This window comes from Salvelinus alpinus, chromosome 1, assembly GCF_045679555.1.
Source record: "Salvelinus alpinus chromosome 1, SLU_Salpinus.1, whole genome shotgun sequence".
In the NCBI taxonomy this organism is placed as follows: Eukaryota; Metazoa; Chordata; class Actinopteri; order Salmoniformes; family Salmonidae; genus Salvelinus; species Salvelinus alpinus.
Window position 1 is genome coordinate 69,077,826 of NC_092086.1, and position 19,786 is coordinate 69,097,611.

The 19,786-nt window shown below is 41.4% G+C and overlaps 2 protein-coding genes across 9 annotated transcripts in view; both read left to right on the top strand.

Annotated features, from left to right (window-relative positions):
• The window catches only part of LOC139584062 (long-chain-fatty-acid--CoA ligase 6-like), a 78,174-nt gene extending 75,957 nt beyond the window's left edge, over positions 1–2,217 (top strand). For all 4 annotated transcript variants that reach the window (XM_071415591.1, XM_071415598.1, XM_071415585.1 and 1 more), the window contains one exon: positions 28–2,217. In XM_071415591.1, the coding sequence (XP_071271692.1) occupies positions 28–168 (141 nt within the window). In that variant the 3' untranslated portion in view covers positions 169–2,217. The remainder of the gene's footprint in view (positions 1–27) is intronic.
• A 4,457-nt stretch (positions 2,218–6,674) lies between these two features.
• The window catches only part of LOC139584139 (folliculin-interacting protein 1-like), a 33,759-nt gene continuing 20,647 nt past the window's right edge, over positions 6,675–19,786 (top strand). For 2 of the 5 annotated variants that reach the window (XM_071415664.1, XM_071415671.1), the window contains exon 1: positions 7,391–7,596. In XM_071415664.1, the coding sequence (XP_071271765.1) occupies positions 7,508–7,596 (89 nt within the window). In that variant the 5' untranslated portion in view covers positions 7,391–7,507. Of the gene's footprint in view, positions 6,694–7,390; positions 7,597–15,290; positions 15,490–19,786 lie in introns of those variants that run through there. The other 3 variants (XM_071415696.1, XM_071415687.1, XM_071415677.1) reach the window with 3 other exon arrangements.

The window sequence follows — 19,786 nt, forward strand, 5'->3', positions numbered from 1 at the left end:
TTTATAATGTCTTCATTTTCTCCTAAGGTGAAAAACATCTACGTCCATAATGAGCAATTCTCCATTCAGAATGGCCTGTTGACTCCGACACTAAAAGCAAAGAGACCTGAGCTGAGGGAGTTTTTCAAGGAGAAGATTGAAGACCTGTACGAAAACATCTCCATGTGAAACACTACCACGACCACAAACTAAAAGCCTGGTTCTCAGCAACATCACTCCTCATGCACATTTTTCCTTCACTCCACTTCACCCCTATGAAACCACAAAAACAGACTCAAATCAGCCAAACAAGTTACTGACTGTGGTTCAGGAAGGAATAATCGATTTCTCTTTTGACACCCGCTGACCGAGTGTTGCCCGCTGCCCCACGGCAGCCAATGTAGATCTACAACCAAATCAGCCTCCTCTCCATCTTGAAACGGCAGCAACAGACAGTCAACATAGCCTGCACGTTCCTCTTTCCTTTGTAGGCCTATCAAAACATAACTTAAAGATTGCATCAGTTTTTTTTCCTACATGATGTGCTCAGAGTTTGCCTGGTAAGAACATACATACATGGGCTAAGGGCAGTGCATGCAGTGTGCTCTGCATTGCTGGGACTGTTGTTACATGATACTTCAAAATTTGTCCTGGGATTTTCTGGTCGTCGACAGTCAAACTCTAAGGCTTTCTCATGTAGTCGATATCGACAAGCTCCATCCATTGACGGAGGTTAGAACAAAATGGACAGTGACATTTTGGGTTTACATAGTACAAATGTATAGGCTTTTGAGTTAATTCTGGTCGCAAAGTATCACTATGTAGATGTAGATGTAAGCATATGAATGGATTTTTTTGCTTGTAGTGAGATGAATTGTAACTTTTATTGAATTTTCTGTCATATGGAATCATCACCATATCCTTGTATTGAATGAGTGCAGCAATAAGGATTAGGGGTGTGTTGGGGTAGGGATGGGGCAGAGAAAAATAAAATAAATTCTGGAATAATTTTTATTTATTTACTTTCCATGTCAAGCGATGCTCAATCAAACTAAAACAGGATTACCTTTGCATTGCAACACTGACTCATATGGCTGGGCGATATAGACAAAGTGTTAACTATGATCACGATAGTGATATAGGGTAATATGAGCATGCACACAGTTGGACAGGTGGCACAGTCTCCATAGAAGTGTTCATCCTGTGTTTTTGGAGTCTATTGAGCTTTACACAGTTAACGTGGCTGTGTGATTGGTTGAAGTTTACTATGGCACAACAAGCAGGCACTAAATGCTAGTGCCTGCTTCTTCTCAGCAGCCAACAACCACAATGTTGAGTGCTGAAGGTCTATATGGTGTATTTTCTTCAAGTACCTCAGATGTTTCATCATCATATTTGATGTCTGATTTTAGTGGGGGAAAGGCTGCACTTACAGAGCCTCTGAAATATGCTCGTGAGCAGTAGAACCTCACATTGTCTGTTACAGCTAACAATTGTAATTTTAGTGGGTTTTGAGTGAACTGAAGCCTGAAGACTAGCCCACAAAGTACATGCCTACATGATTTAGTTCTGCAGGCTAACACAGTGCTGTGACACACAGTCAGCCAGGGCTCAAATCGTGGCGTCCATCACACAGATTAATATAATACATTTGCAACATCCAGCTCATTTTATTAAAAAATACTTGACTTAAGCTCTTGGCTCCTATAAGGACCATAGGCCGTTGACGGTAGTCCTCCTCCATCTCACTTATTTCAAGTTTGCACCAGTTGAGGCCGCTCTCAGTAATTTCTGCCTGGACAAATACACCTGTCACATAAATATCTAACCAGAATAAAAAAAAAAGTTTTTTATCCTGAGTCACAATCACAAGTCTCTGCTTACAAACAAGCTGTTCAGAGGATAACATGAATCCACTTCACAGATAAGATGTGATTGATATATGTAGGGGAGAGTACGAGGATTGTGTACATTGCATCTGGCAGAACAAGCATGCTTGTACAGCACTTATGTAAATTAATGTAAAGTATTAAAGGTATACAATTTTTCTTTGCATGTGAAACCATGCGACTGGTGAGAAATCAATAAAAAATGTATAGTCAAATTCCAACTGATGAATGTAAACAGGGCAGAATATAAATAATCATGTAGTATGTTTAAAAATATATAAATAATAGTATGTTTTATAGTAAACCTAAATGATGGGCAGGAGAGGAATAAAGCTGTACATGTTGGATATTTGAATAGTCCGTGTTTTTCCTTCTTTGACTAATGACATGACTCCAGGTGAGGTCATGTTTCAAACCTGGTACAGCGTTAGCACAGATAGAACAATGAGTTAGTTATAAAATGGGTTAGTTATAAAAAACTCTTTGGCGCAAGTGTACTCTATTTTTGCATCTCACTTTTATGACCAGCAGGGGTCGCAAAAATACATTTTTGGGGGGAACACCGCCATTCAAAATAATTTCTGAATAGCTCGAGAGGCTCAAGCTCATTCAAGTTGCTGAAGATCCAGAATTGAAATACTCGCTATGGGCAATTACAATATTTTTATAATTTTATTAAGAATAGTTTGTTCAAACAAAAAAATTATGTTGCCTAGCTAGCAGTAACTAGTTTAGCAGGGGTCATTCCCTGGTCACTCAAACACGTTTGCTAGCTCGCATTCGTGTTTTGTTTGAACAATTACAGTATGAGCTACTATGATTATACCTGAAGGCCATATCTCCCTAGACTTATTTTAATGTATTCCTACACAGAAAAGATATACAGTAGCCATCTATAACATTATTAGATGAACAATTTCTGACAACCAGCTACACACATTTACCTACAGCACAACGGGTAGACAAAAAAAGAACCCAAGCCCAGTGTACTCATTACCAAACTAGTTTTCTACCTTGCAGATGAAGTTAAGTCCTGCTCATAGCTGATCAGTAGGTTTTCACACTATGGTTGCTGTTCACTTGTCTGGCAGAAGCAAATTGGATGCCAGACAAACTGATCATCAAGCACATCTTTTGTTTAATTCTCAGAACTGAAGTGACTCTTCGTTAAACCCCTCTGTGCACAGCAAAAAGGTCCTGACACCCATAAATGAGTCAATATGCGCTAACCACAGGTGAGCTGCTTCATCTGCTTAACAAGTAATAGCAGTCATAAGGTCTGAGTACCAAATGGTACCCTATTCCCTATATTGTGCAATATTTTTGAGCAGAGCCATATGGGCCCTGATCAAAAGTAGTGCTTTAAATGGGGAATCGGTTGCCATTTGGGATGCAGTCGGATAATATTTGTAGCTCCAATAAAGTGACTGATCATCCCTTTGACATCCCATTACAATGCTTACCTCAACAGATCTGTCTCGTCAACTGCTCCCCTGATGAGTGAAAACATTCAATTAAACCAGTTTGCTTCACCTCCGATTTACTCTAGCTTATCACTCTCCATTTTTTTTTCAGGAGAGCACAATCAATTCAAGCACAGAAGACCGTGCAAGTTGAGTTTGGAACATGTTGGGGTTTTTTGTCAGTGAGTGAGTGAAGGGATGGAGGGCCTTTGCTCCTTTTGGTCTGTGATGTTTTGGATTGTAATTGGGTCAGAAAGTTGACCACTGAACGTAATGCATTTTCTAGGTGCAGTTTCGCCAATGGATGTTTACTCCCTCCTGTTGGATTGTGATGAAACTGACAGATGATATTATCTCCAGCGATACCAGCACCAGCAGTCTGATCTCACCTGAGGTGTTCCGCAGAGAGGAAGTCTATGGTGTGTATGTGTGTATGTGTATGTTGGTCTAGGACTGAGCAGGCACTGTAAAAAAGACCTGGCTGACAGCCTATGCTGTAAGAAGTTGATTGTTGATTATTAAATCTGAATATTAAATTATTAAATCTAGTGTCGCATGGTATACCGGTACCATGGTAATATCACGATACCAAAACGTCATGATACTTATGACACCAACATTTTTAGAATACCATAGTACAGTTTCATGTGATACTACTGAAGTTTTCAACCCTACCAATCTAAAGAACCTGCTGGCGCCTGTTATAAAATGTAGTTATAAAGTTAGTTTGGTTTATAAATTCAGTTGAATTTAAGCAACAGGCACTGGTCTCTTGTATGCACAGGTTCAATAATATCCACTTCACTTTCATGCTCATATCACGTGTGGCAGCTGTAATCAACCAGCTGCATCCCCTACCAGCCCTCACTCACCTGCCCCTCCCAGCATCCCTTACCAGCGCTCACTCACCTGCTTCTCTCCGCATCCTCTACCAGCGCTCACTCACCTGCTTCTCTCCGCATCCTCTACCAGCCCTCACTCACCTGCTTCTCTCCGCATCCTCTACCAGCCCTCACTCACCTGCTTCTCTCCGCATCCTCTACCAGCCCTCACTCACCTGCTTCTCTCTGCATCCTCCACCAGCCCTCACTCACCTGCTTCTCTCCGCATCCCCTACCAGCCCTCACTCACCTGCTTCTCTCTGCATCCTCTACCAGCACTCACTCACCTGCTTCTCTCCGCATCCCTTACCAGCCCTCACTCACCTGCTTCTCCCCGCATCCCCTACCGGCCCTCACTCACCTGTTTCTCTCTGCATCCCCAACCAGCCCTCACTCACCTGCTTCTCTCCGCATCCCCTACCGGCCGTCACTCACCTGCTTCTCTCCGCATCCCCTACCGGCCGTCACTCACCTGTTTCTCTCCGCATCCCCTACCGACCCTCACTCACCTGTTTCTCTCCACATCCCCAACCAGCCCTCACTCACCTGCTTCTCTCTGTTCGCTCTTCTATTCCTCCATCAAAATATAATTTATCTGTCATGCTGAGCGGGGATGCAGACCCTACTACTCAGTATCGTGATACTTGGTAATGTATCGTTACAACACTAATTCAATCCCATCGTTCTTGCGGTTTAGAAGAGACAGTGGCCTTTCCCGGTGAGGAGCTTTTGGACCTGCATGTGAAGAACTCAACTATCCTAGATGTCAGCCATGCACTATCTAGCTAATAGGTTGCCATGGGACACAGCAAATGTGTCGTTTTTAAAAGGAAAGTGAAACCTTGCCAACCTGGGATATAAAGTATTCCATGCTTCTTTATGTGTGCACAATGTTATTTGTATCTTTGCAGATATCTCCCAAATGAATGATGGAAAACATCAGGAAAAGAGGTCAATTGGATTCAATGTATTAGATGTCACATTCATTTTTTCATAGAATGAAACAGTATATCCTAACAAATGACATTTCTTTGTTCACAGCCATTTAGCACTGCCCATTAGACACACATTTTTAGGGATTTGTTTATCATTTATATTTTTTGTTTGTAATATATAATTGACTTATTTCTGTCAAACACCTAACAAAAGCAGGAGAACACATATCGAACTGATTATTTATTTTCCATGTATTTGTAGACAAGCTGTATGTACAATGCCTATTTTTCCATTGAAAGATCACCCTTGCCTGGAGGAGTAACTGTGCCCTCAGTCCCCAAGAAAACACCACGAGTATGAAAACACTCCCCTGTCTTTTTGTATTTCTCAGATTCTGGCTGTATCTCAGTGGCATTTAAAGAGAAATTGTTTCATTCTCAAGAGAAATTGTGAATCATCTGAAAAAGAGACTCTGAGTATCAATGGGCTTTTCCTGGTTGAATAAAGGTTCAAAAAAACACACACAAAAAATAGTGTATGAATGTCAGTTAGTAATGAAATCTTTCTCTCAAAGTCAGTGATGATTAGACCCAGGAAGATCAAAATGCAGGAAGAGAGTAACATTCAGTGACTCTGTTACCACTGAGAAGATGGTAGTGAACAATGTGAGCCTGTCAGTGGCCACACGGCCATTGAAATCACTGAGAGGACCGGAAACACAGGGGGCGACAGAGAGACGGCTGCCCCTGAAGAAGCCCCAAAAGTCCAGAAAAGACCCACACAACACTCCCCGGAGCAAACCAGGTTCTTTGACTTTGCAGACGAGAAAGAAAAGGACACATTATTTCAAAAAAGTGTGGCAGAGGTGCTCCTCCCTGAGGGTAAGCATTCTCTCTGAATGGTCAATCTGGATGAGTTGCTGTCATAGAATGTTGTTTGACTGACCATGGGCCTGGTGTTTTTCGCCACCAGATGATATTCGCCAATGTTGGTGTACCTTCGACAGATGCATTTGAAGATGAGGGTGAAGCTGTTTGGTATGCTCACAATTTCTACACAGGAAGTCTTGCAGATTTTTGTTCTAAAAAAACTGTAAATTCCACATCCTCGGACTCTATTTACCCTGCACTGAAATGTCTTGCAGAAATATGTCATTACTCAAAATGTCCATTAGAGGTCATGCCTTTCTCATGAGACCTTTCATCATGTCCTTTCAAGCATTTCCATGAGTAGGGCCAGGAGGGCCCGACTATTGTGACTGGACCAGGAAAAACTTGTCTCTATTTATTGGCTGTAAATTGGGCTCAAATTGGGCTCAATTCCTGCCACCCTATCCATGAAACATACTGTTTTGTCATAATAATTTATAGTGATGGTTATTGAGTAGGATTAATCTGCTGCTACATCTGTTCATTTTCTATTGTTTTTATTGAATATTGTGCTTTATTCACTCTGCAGTTCCAGAACCAGCTGTGCAAGGTGTGCCGGTTCCACCCCTCCGGGAAGGAAAGCTACCACAACTTGTTAATGCTGTCATCAATCGAGGTGAGAAAGCAAACAAACCACATTGGCTGAAGCTCATATATAACCTTATTTTACCTGACATTTTCACAACACATTCATCTCACAAGGCCCTGTAAGCATGTTTTGAAATAGTTTTGCAAACTTGTAATTCAATACACAATTGTGAAGCTATACAACACTAATGAAAAGGCAGTTTGTACATTTGTTTTTTAATTATTTATTTTAGGACAATTCTGTAAAGAAAAAGAGAATGTTTTCACAGTCCATGTACAGGTTGTCTGTTTTTTTAAATAGAAAATAAACATGTATGAAATTCTGTTGCTGTAATACATAATGTACATTGATTTTGTTTAACTAAATACATTGATAATATTACCACCCTGTTGAAGAGCTGGTATTTGAGCTATTTGACATGTGACATACAGTATGTTTCAGGCTAGGAATTGAATATGAACCATATTTAACTTATCAAAATATGTAATCTCCTACGGTGTCCTGGCCTGGGATATATATGGATTCTTTATTATGTTTTAGGAGTTTTTAATGTACATTTTATTTCGTATCTCGACCAGATGGTAACTTTAAGCCAAAACATCAACACAGCATTTCTATTGACCACGTGGTGCTTGGCCAAAAATATCAGCCAATCAAGTATTTTCGACAAGGAGCAGTGGATCATCGTCCAATCAGAAACATGTAGTGGGTTTCCATGCAGCTCGTGTGACTAATGCTTGTCATATGACTCCGACACAAATGGAATTAGTTTCAAGGAACTAGCGTTGCTCTTGGATTTAAAAGAAATTGAGACGTTCTGTACCTAAATATTTGGTACAAAATGCCTCCAACTCTTTTCCATAAACTTTTTAATAAAAGAAATGCCTTTTCGCCGCCCCCAAGATGCAACAAAGAGGATCCCGCGTTCAGGTACGTGCGCATGCTATCCGTAATAAACTAGCTAGCTAACGTTAGTTGAGCAGCTCATCTTGTGAAAGAGGTGAGCAAAAGGTCCGGAGCCTTGTATTAGGATACTGCTATGCAATCCGTATTAGCATAACTAATGTCTGATGACAGCAGCTGAATGCGGCCCTTATTGTTGCCACCGGCAAGCTAACGTTAACCCACCTTGTGAACTCGCTCGAGGAACATGTTGGGTCTTTGTAGAAAATAAGGCAATGCCGCCACTCTTGGTGGCAATTACTTGAAGACGTTTCGGTAACACGAGACAAAGCAAGTGTTAACTTCTAATGCTAATGTTACCAATTTGGGCTGGATAGGGTGTTCATAATTGGGGTGTGTTTCCGTGGAATAAATGATCGATTTTTAGAATGCATAACTATTCATAACTAGTTTGTTACAATTCCAGATTATTATCAACACTCGGTGCAATGTACAACGGCGCTGCATACATGCTACTACCCCAATGATGTGTGTGTGTGTGTGTGTGTGTGTGTGTGTATATATATATATATACATCATTGTACAGTAGCAGGCATTGAGATGTGGTCACAAGCCAGCCAGTCAACCAGGGACAGTATGTGCTCTGTGCACGTGACAGTTCAATGGGCCTATGACAAATGGATGGCTGGCAAGCTGAAGCTGCTCTGTGAATGCTCAGAAAATACATTAGTTGTGCCTTAGTTTCTCTGATTACTATGAAATTACAAACCGTTTGATATTTATCTTCTGTTACTGCGCATTGGGAAATCCTTTTAAACATCCTTTAAAAATATAGATCTTATGAATTATAGGCCTATCATTTTAAGAGAAATGTCAATGAATTCAGGTGGATTCCATTTATATCTGTCACTCATGAGAACCCATGATACTAAATACCCTCCCCTATATGTGTCAAATCCACATTCATAAAGATGTCCAGGCTGAGAGAGAGATGCAGCAGAGTTCATTTCGCACTGGCCCCCATCGTGGCATGGGTTACTATTCCCTTTCTGGCCCGCACTTAAGTACATTTCTTTGCACCCAGGCTTCATTCATCAGACACACATGACTGATAGTTCACTTTAACACACACTCTCAAGCATGTTGGTGTCTCCTACTACAAAATTATTGATTTGCTTATCTGACAGTAAAACTACTCAGATACTGACACTGGACTGACTATAAGAATACCAGGCAGGGCAGCAGGTTGGTTGACACTCTGAGGAAAACCCTTGACAGAGCTCATATTACCCTGACTCCCTGGCTACGTGTGACCAAGGGCATTATACTGTATATCGCTGAGAGATACCTGCCAAAGGCTTTGTTTGCTTCCCGGCCTGCCCCGAATGCAAACAGCTTCCTTCCTGTACCACAGAACAACACACACAGCCTTGAGTCAGAACTCAAAACACACTGCTCCTTCCCCAGGCAGAAAGTATTCACACCCCTTTTACTTATTCCACATTTTGTTGTGTTAGAGCCTGAATTTAAAATTGATTAAATTGAGATTGTGTGTCACTGATCTACACACAATACCCCATAATGGCAAAGTGGAATTGTGTTTAAAAAATAATAATATTCTCCAATTTAATGGAAAGAAATGTCTTGAGTCAAGTGTTCAACCCCTTTGTTATGGCAAGCCTAAATCAGTTCAGGAGTAAAAATCTGCTTCACAAGTTGCATGGACTCACTCTGTGTGCAGTAATAGTGTTTAACACAATTTTTGAATGACTACCTAATCTCTGTACCCCACACATTCAATTATCTGTAAGGTCGCAGTCGATCAATGAATTTCAAACACAGATTCAACCAGAAAGACCAGGAAGGTTTTCCAATGCCTCGCAAAGAAGGGCACCTATTGGTAGATGGGTAAAAAATAATAATAAAAATACGGACATTCAATATCCCTTTGGACATAGTGAAGTTATTCATTACACTTGGATGGCGTATCAATACACCCAGTCACTACAAAGATACAGGTGTCCTTCCTACCTCACTTGCCGGAGAGGAAGGAAACCGCTCTGGGATTTCACCATGAGGCCAATGGTGACATTAAAACAGTTACAGAGTTGAATGGCTTTGATAGGAAAAAACTGAGGATGGATCAACATTGTATTTACTCCACAATACTAAACTAAATGACAGAGTGAAAAGAAGGAAGCATGTACAGAATAAAAAAATATTCCAAAATATTCCATGCATCCTGTTTGCAATAAGGCAGTGAAGAAATTAACTTAATGTCCTGAATACAAAGCATTATGTTCGGGACAACACATCACTAAGTGCTACACTTCGTATTTTCAAGCATGTTGGTGGCTGCCTCATGTAAAAAAAAATAAAAAACATCTAGATGAAAACCTGGTTGCTCATAACCAAATAATGTTGTTGACTCACCATTTACTTATTAGCCAAAGCATACATTAGAGAAAAAACACTCAGTTCTAGTGATGCACTGATATGACATTTTTGGCTGATACCGATTTCCGATATTTTCCTTGCCAAAAAAAGCGAAACTGATAACCGGTATTTATAATTTTAGTGGCTTTTTAAGCATGCTAGTACAGTTAAATAGTTAACACACCCACATGGACGCAGCGGTCTAAGGCACTGCTTCTCAGTGCAAGAGGCATCACTACAGTCCCTGGTTCGAATCCAGGCTGTATCACATCCGGCCATGATTGGGATTCCCATAGTGCGGCGCACAATTGGCCCAGCATCTTCCGGGCCATCATTGTAAATAAGAATTTGTTCTTAACTGACTTGCCTAGTTAAATAAATGTTACACACACACCACACTGACCAAAAAGTTATTTTGTTGGCAGTTATGTATGTTCCCATTACCAGTAAAACATTGTCATAACCTATTTCTTTCATTTACTTGCTGTGCTGATTTACTTGCTGTGCTTGTTCAGTTGTTTCATTCTCAACCAGTACTTCTATGGAATGCCGTTCAGGTCTTTGCGTGTCAAAAAAGATACACGTCAAATAACACTTTGATGTGTCAAATAACATGACTTCTGTTTCAGTAGCTATAGTTAGTTAGCTAGCTAACTATATAGCTAGGTGTCATCTAAAATAACCCTAATTTATAAGACAGTTCTTGTTTGATTAATTGTGGTCGGACCCATCTATGTGAAGCTAGCCGCAATAAGGATTAGCCACAATGGTGGAGTTTGCAGTTAGCCTTCAAAATAAAAGTATGGCATAATTCTACTATTTGTATTCATTTGCATTACTGTCAATGACATATATTTTATTTTGAAGGCAAACCGTAAATTCCACTATTGTGCCTAATCCTTATTGTGGCTAGCTTCACAACACAACCCTGTGCGGTCGAGCCTTACTAGCCAGATGAAGCTAGCTGGCTGCTTATAACGTTAGCTTTGGGCAACAGGGTTAAGTTGCGGTCATGTACCTACGTTATATGTATGCACGGTACCTTTGACATCGGGTTTTGCACATCGTGGCGTTAAACTAGACATCCGATGTTTGCATTTTTTAGCAATTATCGTCCAATTCCGATATGTTCACCGATATATCGTGCATCCCTACTCAGTACACTTGTTTTTGAAGCAAACCGTTTTTTAAAAAATGCTTGAAATTTGCTTAGATAATGACATCATCCTCTTTGGATAAGATGTGCCCTTATGTGATTAGGCAAGCAGCTTCGTGCACAGAAATGTTTTTCTCGAGGGAAGCCAAACTTTACACTCCTTCGTCAGTGATTTGTCAACAGTAGGGATTCTTCAATGAAGTGTTTGTCATTCAATTACACTTTATATGCAACAAAAGATTACTTGAGAAATAGTGCACCAAACATCTTAATGTAAAATTGTACCATCATGATTTCTTCTGCAAAAAGGTGTAAATTCATGACAGATTTCTTAAGTTATCTCCGATTAATTCTGAATATTTTGAGGAAGTGTAAAGATGGACAAACAGTACACGGACCGCTTTTTTTCTTGTTTTTCAAGCAAAGGAATATAGTGACAAAGCAAAGGACAGAAACGACTCACACTTGTGAAATTATCTGTCTGCATTTATTGCTGTTATGGTAAAGTGCACTAGTAGTTCCATCGTGTGTTTCCAAATCCTGAATCTATCCAAACTATTTGACTTGGTCCTTTCGGGCTCAGGCAGACTGCCCCAGTGCCCCCACATGGAAGCTAATTTGAATATCCAGCTGTATGCAAGTTTCATTGGATGAGCTGTCAAAGCAGTTTACTCCCAAACCACTCTTTCCTAACAGGCCAAGCAGAGGCACAGAGAAAAGCTGCTTTTTAACGTCCTTAGTTATATTTTTGGGGAAGGACATCTATTTAATTAATGTTGTAATTAATTGTAGGTAATATTTCATAAACATTCTCGAACACTGGACAGATACTTTAAGATGTAGTAGTGGAATGGTTGAGAGAGGTGAAATCTAGGCTCAAGTTCCCTCTGCACATAGTTTCATAACAGTGTGTGTGTGTGTCATGTGCGGGATCATCAATCATAACGTCTGTCACAGTATCACTTCTATTCCCTAGTCAGTCACAACCTGTAAAAGTAGCTGCCAGGTTAGATGAGGGAAAGTTGTTGCTTTAAAAAAAAAAAAAAAAATTGTTTACATCCAATCTCCTGCTTCCCCGTCTTGAGTTGTGGTTTGGCTACTTTGTGGTTTTTCTTTTTTATTGAGTTGGTCTAGTGAGTGTGTTGCATCTCATCAGGCAGGCCAGTGGTCTGTAAGACAGCTTGTCGACATGTTCTTCCTATCAGTGCTATTTTAAGTGACTCAAGAGTTCTGAGAACAGCAGGGTCATGGTAAAGATATATATTTTGTGTAAAGGACCCCACCCTGTCTTTACCTATGGTACTGGTAAGTACTAATAGTTGCCTATGTCTTAATGGAAACAGAATAGCCTATTTGTGTGAGATTTAGGCTATCAAATGTAAATATATGTAGCCAACTAGGCCTATTTCTTGAACTCTTCCATGCTCTCTTAGTTAGCAGCACAATCAATGCTTCCTCATAAACCACATCAAAGCCTTTGAAAAGCTGGTGTTTGAATGGTGTAGGCCTACCGGCATTTATCCTAGATTTTAATATGCAGGCCTAAAAGCGTCCGCATGTTTCCCAGCTGATAACAGTTCGTAACAGTTTGTGCGTATATTATGACACATTTTGTCTTAATTTGGTCTTCGGCAAGTTTTTTTTCCCGGTTGTTCACGCACATTATATTTTTTCTCGAGGCAAGCTGAGGTTGGCAGCCGACTATGTGCCTTCGTCTGTGATTGGTCAATAGTAGGGATTCTTAAATTTGTCATTCAACAAAATGTTTTCATGCACTTTAAAAAAAACTTGAAATACTGCATCAAACATCTTTGATGGAAAATTGCGCAACTTAGATCTCCTTAACTCAGTCAATTAATGACACATTTCTTATCTTAGATTAATTTAGACTTTTTGAGGAAGTTCTCTCAGAATGGACAAACAGTACTATTGATCTTTTAAGGGAGTATGCGGACGCACACTCGTTCGTTTTGCCTAGCCGAGTTCAGCAAGGCGCCAGCTGAACTGAAGCATGCTGATGGCTTAACTCCCCTCAGAATTCTAACCCTGACTACAATACCAACTTTGCCAGAAACCCTTTTTGCTGTTTCTCAGAATTGGCAGTCAGAGCTTGTCCCAAATGGCACCCTATTCCCTATATAGGTTAGTGCACTACTTTTTAACTAGAACCCAATGTGTCCTGGTCAGAAGTAATGCACTATATAGGGAATAGGGTGCTATTTGGGTTGCCGTGAGTCATGGAACTGGGCTTGTGGTATCAGTAATGTTTAAGATTTTACTGAGTTACAGTTCATATAAGGAAATCATTCAATTAAAATAAATCTGTTGGTTACAGATGCCTTACAATGGGCCTCAGAATCTCATCACGGTATCTCTGTGCATTCCAATTGCCATCGATTTTAAATGCAATTGTGTTCATTGTCCGTAGCTTATGCCTGACCATACTATAACCCCACCTCCACCATGGGGCACTTTCAACGTTGACATCAACAAACCTCTCACCCACACAAGGCCATACATGTGGTCTGTGGTTGAGGTCAGTTGGACGTACTGACAAATTCAATAAAATCATATTGCAGGCGGCTTATGGTAGAGAAAAGAACATTAAATTATCTGGCAACAGCTCTGGGGGACATTCCTGCAGTCAGTATGACAATTGCACACTCCCACAAAACTTGAGATATCTGTGGAATTATGGTGTGAAAAAACTGCACATTTTAGTGGCCTTTTATTGTCCCCAGCACAAGGTGCACCTGTTTAATAATCATACTGTTTATCATCAGCTTCTTGATGCCACACCTGTCAGGTGGATTAATTATCTTGGCAAAGAGGAAATGCTAATTTAATTAGGGATGTAAATAAATTTGTGCACAACATTTGAGAGAAATATGCTTTTGTCAATCATGTTCATGTGTAATGTTACACCATAAACTGATATGAACACTTAAAGGCCTCTCGGAATGTAATCTAGGTCTAGCCTATTTAGTTGAGAGTCCCATATCAGTGATGTATCCCATATCACCTGACTACCTACTTTCGGTACAGTCTGGCAAAACAGAGACACTCAGTATTGTGGGGGCTTTCAGACAGCCTTTGGTCTAGAACTGAAGCTCAGAATTAGGCATAGTCCCCTTGCACTCAGCTTGACTTAAAGTAGAATAACTATTTTCCCCAGAGATAACGCGAGTTTGGCAATCATGTAACAGCAATAGCATTCCACAACTTTACACCGTTCTTACACATGTGTGATGCAGCATGATCCACTCAGTCATAGACACACTGCCCCTGGGTTTGTGGTTTCCTCTGGCATCCTTTCCATTGAACAATCAGGGGTTGAACTTGGTTTGACGAGAATGTGGATGTGATCCACACACTCATGGATCATATGACTCATGGAGTGGAATGCAGAAGTGAGCGGTCACCTGGCTGAAACCAAGGAAACACAACAGGTTGTGGGTCAGGTGTCCAAGTGAGTCAGCCGTGGTGGGGACTTGGAGCTTTCAAGCTCCCCTGCATTAGCATCTTGTGGCTTCTCTGGGGCTGTTGAGAGAGATTGGAGAAAGGATTCCCCCTTCCTCCAGCTCCCACTGACCCTTCCCCAGTTCAGACACAGTCACTGTGTTTTTAGTTTTAGCAGGGAGGGTATGTGTGTGTTGCCCACAGATCCAGTTTGTGTGTGTGTGTGTGTGAGATGGTGTTTGTGTGTTGGAGTCGGTAAGCAGGTGTCCTCTTTCACTCATAAGAAAGTGTGATTAGGTTATTCTAGCACCCAGCGTCCTGAAGCAGGGTTTCATTTTCAGCCCAGAGTTTTATAATATAGCCTGGCTGGACTGGTTCACCAGAATGCTTATCTGGAAAAGTACCCTCTGTGTATTCAAAAACAACCCCCATTATCAGACAGAGGAAAAGCGTCACAGCTTAGGTTGACTGTTTATGTAACATGCGTGTTCACCCCACTTGGCTGCCCACCACACACACACACACACACACAGTGTCCCAATGGCCTCTGCAGCGTGTGCCTTTCTGGTGGCTGGGAGGGCTGTTCTGCGGTCACAGCGAGGAGGACATATTATTCCCTGTGAAGACCTCCAGTGGATGGCTGTGCCTGTCACTTTCTTTAGTTTCAGAGGGGGACTAGACTCCCGCCCAGTGGGCAGCGGCAGTGCCGGGATGCCTTTGTCCAGGCGCTGTCCAGCACAGCGCAAAGATCACCTGACAGTCTCATGTTGTTGTGTGAATTTAGTTCAGAGCTATTCTTAGCCACGCAGTGGATGAGAGGGCAAAGAGAGGGCTGGGGGAAAGACTGGCAGATGCACAATGATGCCCAGGTACCTAGTAATATTTCAAACAGCTTGCTGCTTGTGTGTATGATTATTGCCAGGTGTTTGTGATACTGTTCAGGATTTGACCGTGTTGGATTTGAATGTGGTTAGAATACCTAACTCAAGGTTACTTTCAGCTTCACGGAGAGAGCTGCAGCTGTGTGTCGCGGTGCTTGAATCTACTTGTTTTTAAGTGGCGCAAGGCTATATATTTTCACTATAATTGTGGTGACAGTGTGCTGCTGTGTTATGTAATGTGGTGATTAGTGCTCTGACAGCTTGCAGTTGCTTCTCTATTTGGAACCAGTGTGGATGCAGTGTTTACCGCCTTTCAGTCAAAGGCTGTCCGTCTTCTGTAATTTTTAGGGAGTTTACTTTGGCACTGCAGGGCTCCGGCTCACACAATGCTTCTTTGTAGATTGTATGCTCTGATTGATACAGCTGAGCTATACGCAAAATGTTGTTGTTATTACAAATGCCCTAGTCTAAATAGTACATTTGAAACATTCATAGACTGGGGGATAGAGAAACACATTAAGAGGTGGATACTGCAAGGAAATTAATATGATGTTTATAGGCCTTTTTTTTGTAGGCTATTTTATAGGCTCAGTCTGAATTGGGGTCAGCACTGTGCTGCTGTATGTAACAGTCTTGTGTGCTGCTGCTTTTATGAATGGCTCCTAATAGCCAACTGTCATAGGGTCTGTTTCCTTGTTTCTCCCCGCTCGCTCTCTGTCACTGGTTGATGGACACAGTGTTCTTAAAACTGCTCCACTTTCTCTCGTCTGCTGACTTCTGTTCTGATAAGATGGAGAGCTGCGTTGTCTGTTGTCCTCTGCTGAAATGATTTGCCAAGCTCATATTATGTTTTAGTTTTTGTACTCCCTTCTGTTTGTTAGGCTGAATGAATCCTATTACTAGCTTTAGCTAGGCCTAGCCTATATGTAAATGTATCATGCTAAGGAGTAATGCCATGGTGCTTAAAACATATTGACAGGCTGTAGGCCTGCGCTACTGTCATTTGATCCTATCATTTAGTCCATACGGTATGATCCTATCATTTAGTCCAATTTATAGGACACTTCCGTTCACCTACTAACAAATTGACACTTCTCAACTACACGACGACACAGGAAGGAGAGCGGACCGACTTTTGCCCCAATGAGAAAAAGCGAATGCCTCGTGCGTAACTCGGAGCCAACATCATTGATGACTTGGTTGTCTGAGGGGAATTGGATGTTTCTGAACAGAATATATAGGCCAGCTATGGAGAGCCTGGGGTGTAACAGGCTCTTTGCATCCCAAATGGCACCCTAATCCCTATATAGTGCACTACTTTTGACCATAACCCTGTGGAACAAGTAGTGCCCTATGTAGCGAATAGGGTGCCATTTAGGACAAAGGCACAGTAAGTTTGACTAGTCTGCTCTTTCCTATGCTCTGCAATGGGTAGGGGAGTATTCTTGGCCTGCCATGGAATGCTGATTCTCGCCAGGGTAGGCCTTGCTTTCAAAATGGACAACTTTTGCACTCCATGAATGAGTCCAAGGATGATTACTTTATAGGATTCGTGTACCATCACCTCATTCACTTTCAAGGTTTCTTTTCTTGAATGTTGTTTTTCGTTTACCCGACCTACTCGATTAGTGCTGTCATTGAGTGAAGGTTTGATGGGCACATAAAGGGAATATTGTACTCGGACGTAGCAATTATTGTGAGGACACCGATAATGAATCTATTTCAATGATAGACGTTATGTTCGGCCAATGTCATACGAGCTAGGCTTGGGCAGTATCCAGTGTCATACTTTCCTACCAACCTTGTACCACACTGGGATATTCGGTAATATTGGCGTTGAACACAAGGGACACTGTTTTCAACCCCACCGAGGCTCTAATCCGAAGGTTATCAATGCTAACAAGTACATGTAAAATCCCGTAAAGAATGCTAACTAAATTCAAACAAAGGCATTGCTAACATTGTATAGTTTCTGACCTAAACTATACAAGTAACAAAAAAATACTACTCAAAGTTAGCTGCACATACAAAACAAATATTAAACAGCAAGGCTCTTGGTCCAGGAGCGGATTCTCTGCTGTTACCAAGCAAAGCTTGATTTTGGAAGTACTGTAGCTAACCACTTAGCTAGATAGCTAACTAGCTACTAAATTAGCAAACCAAATGCACAACTGCGGAAAATTTGGCATATTTTAGACCGTTAACTTAATAGTAATATGATACCTGGCTGGCAAACATTTAGTTGTGAATTCCATACTGTAACTAGATCACCTGGCGCATGCAGCACAACAGTGGGTGACAAACAAGGCTCCGGTCTTTCGTCGTGTGCTTGTAAACAAACACCACGTGAGGACTTACCTGGGGACTGCAGGTAAGCCTTCTAATAAAAAATGGTGACAGGTGAAATGAAGAACACTATCTTCTTTATCTTCTGAGGTACTGCACAAGTTGACTGCAAGTATTTACTTAAAAAGTATCTGTAAATATTCAATTGTATTAAACTTCAAAGAAATAATTTTGACGGTGTTGAAAAAACATCCATTGGCTTTTTCCAAATACCCCGGTATGCGGTGTGTGTTTTGTGTGTGTATATATATATATATATATACAGTGGGGAGAACAAGTATTTGATACACTGCCGATTTTGCAGGTTTTCCTACTTACAAAGCATGTAGAGGTCTGTCATTTTTATCATAGGTACACTTCAACTGTGAGAGGCGGAATCTAAAACAAAAATCCAGAAAATCACATTGTATGATTTTTAAGTAATTAATTTGCATTTTATTGCATGACATAAGTATTTGATCACCTACCAACCAGTAAGAATTCCGGCTCTCACAGACCTGTTAGTTTTACTTTAAGAAGCCCTCCTGTTCTCCACTCATTACCTGTATTAACTGCACCTGTTTGAACTCATTACCTGTATAAAAGACACCTGTCCACACACTCAATCAAACAGACTCCAACCTCTCCACAATGGCCAAGACCAGAAAGCTGTGTAAGGACATCAGGGATAAAATTGTAGACCTGCACAAGGCTGGGATGGGCTACAGGACAATAGGCAAGCAGCTTGGTGAGAAGGCAACAACTGTTGGCGCAATTATTAGAAAATGGAAGAAGTTCAAGATGACGGTCAATCACCCTCGGTCTGGGGCTCCATGCAAGATCTCACCTCGTGGGGCATCAATGATCATGAGGAAGGTGAGGGATCAGCCCAGAACTACACGGCAGGACCTGGTCAATGACCTGAAGAGAGCTGGGACCACAGTCTCAAAGAAAACCATTAGTAACACATTACGCCGTCATGGATTAAAATACTGTAGCGCACGCAAGGTCCCCCTGCTCAAGCCAGCGCATGTCCAGGCCCGTCTGAAGTTTGCCAATGACCATCTGGATGATCCAGAGGAGGAATGGGTGAAGGTCATGTGGTCTGATGAGACAAAAATAGAGCTTTTTGGTCTAAACTCCACTCGCCGTGTTTGGAGGAAGAAGAAGGATGAGTACAGCCCCAAGAACACCATCCCAATCGTGAAGCATGGAGGTGGAAACATCATTCTTTGGGGATGCTTTTCTGCAAAGGGGACAGGACGACTGCACCGTATTGAGGGGAGGATGGATGGGGCCATGTATCGCGAGATCTTGGCCAACAACCTCCTTCCCTCAGTAAGAGCATTGAAGATGGGTCGTGGCTGGGTCTTCCAGCATGACAACGACCCGCAACACACAGCCAGGGCAACTAAGGAGTGGCTCCGTAAGAAGCATCTCAAGGTCCCGGAGTGGCCTAGCCAGTCTCCAGACCTGAACCCAATAGAAAATCTTTGGAGGGAGCTGAAAGTCCGTATTGCCCAGCGACAGCCCCGAAACCTGAAGGATCTGGAGAAGGTCTGTATGGAGGAGTGGGCCAAAATCCCTGCTGCAGTGTGTGCAAACCTGGTCAAGAACTACAGGAAACGTATGATCTCTGTAATTGCAAACAAAGGTTTCTGTACTAAATATTAAGTTCTGCTTTTCTGATGTATCAAATACTTATGTCATGCAATAAAATGCTAATTAATTACTTAAAAATCATACAATGTGATTTTCTGGATTTTTGTTTTAGATTCCGTCTCTCACAGTTGAAGTGTACCTATGATAAAAATGACAGACCTCTACATGCTTTGTAAGTAGGAAAACCTGCAAAATCGGCAGTGTATCAAATACTTGTTCTCCCCACTGTATATATAGTGTACCACCCAAGCCCCTAATACCAACGATATAAATTATCAAATGACTTGAGATGAGCAAT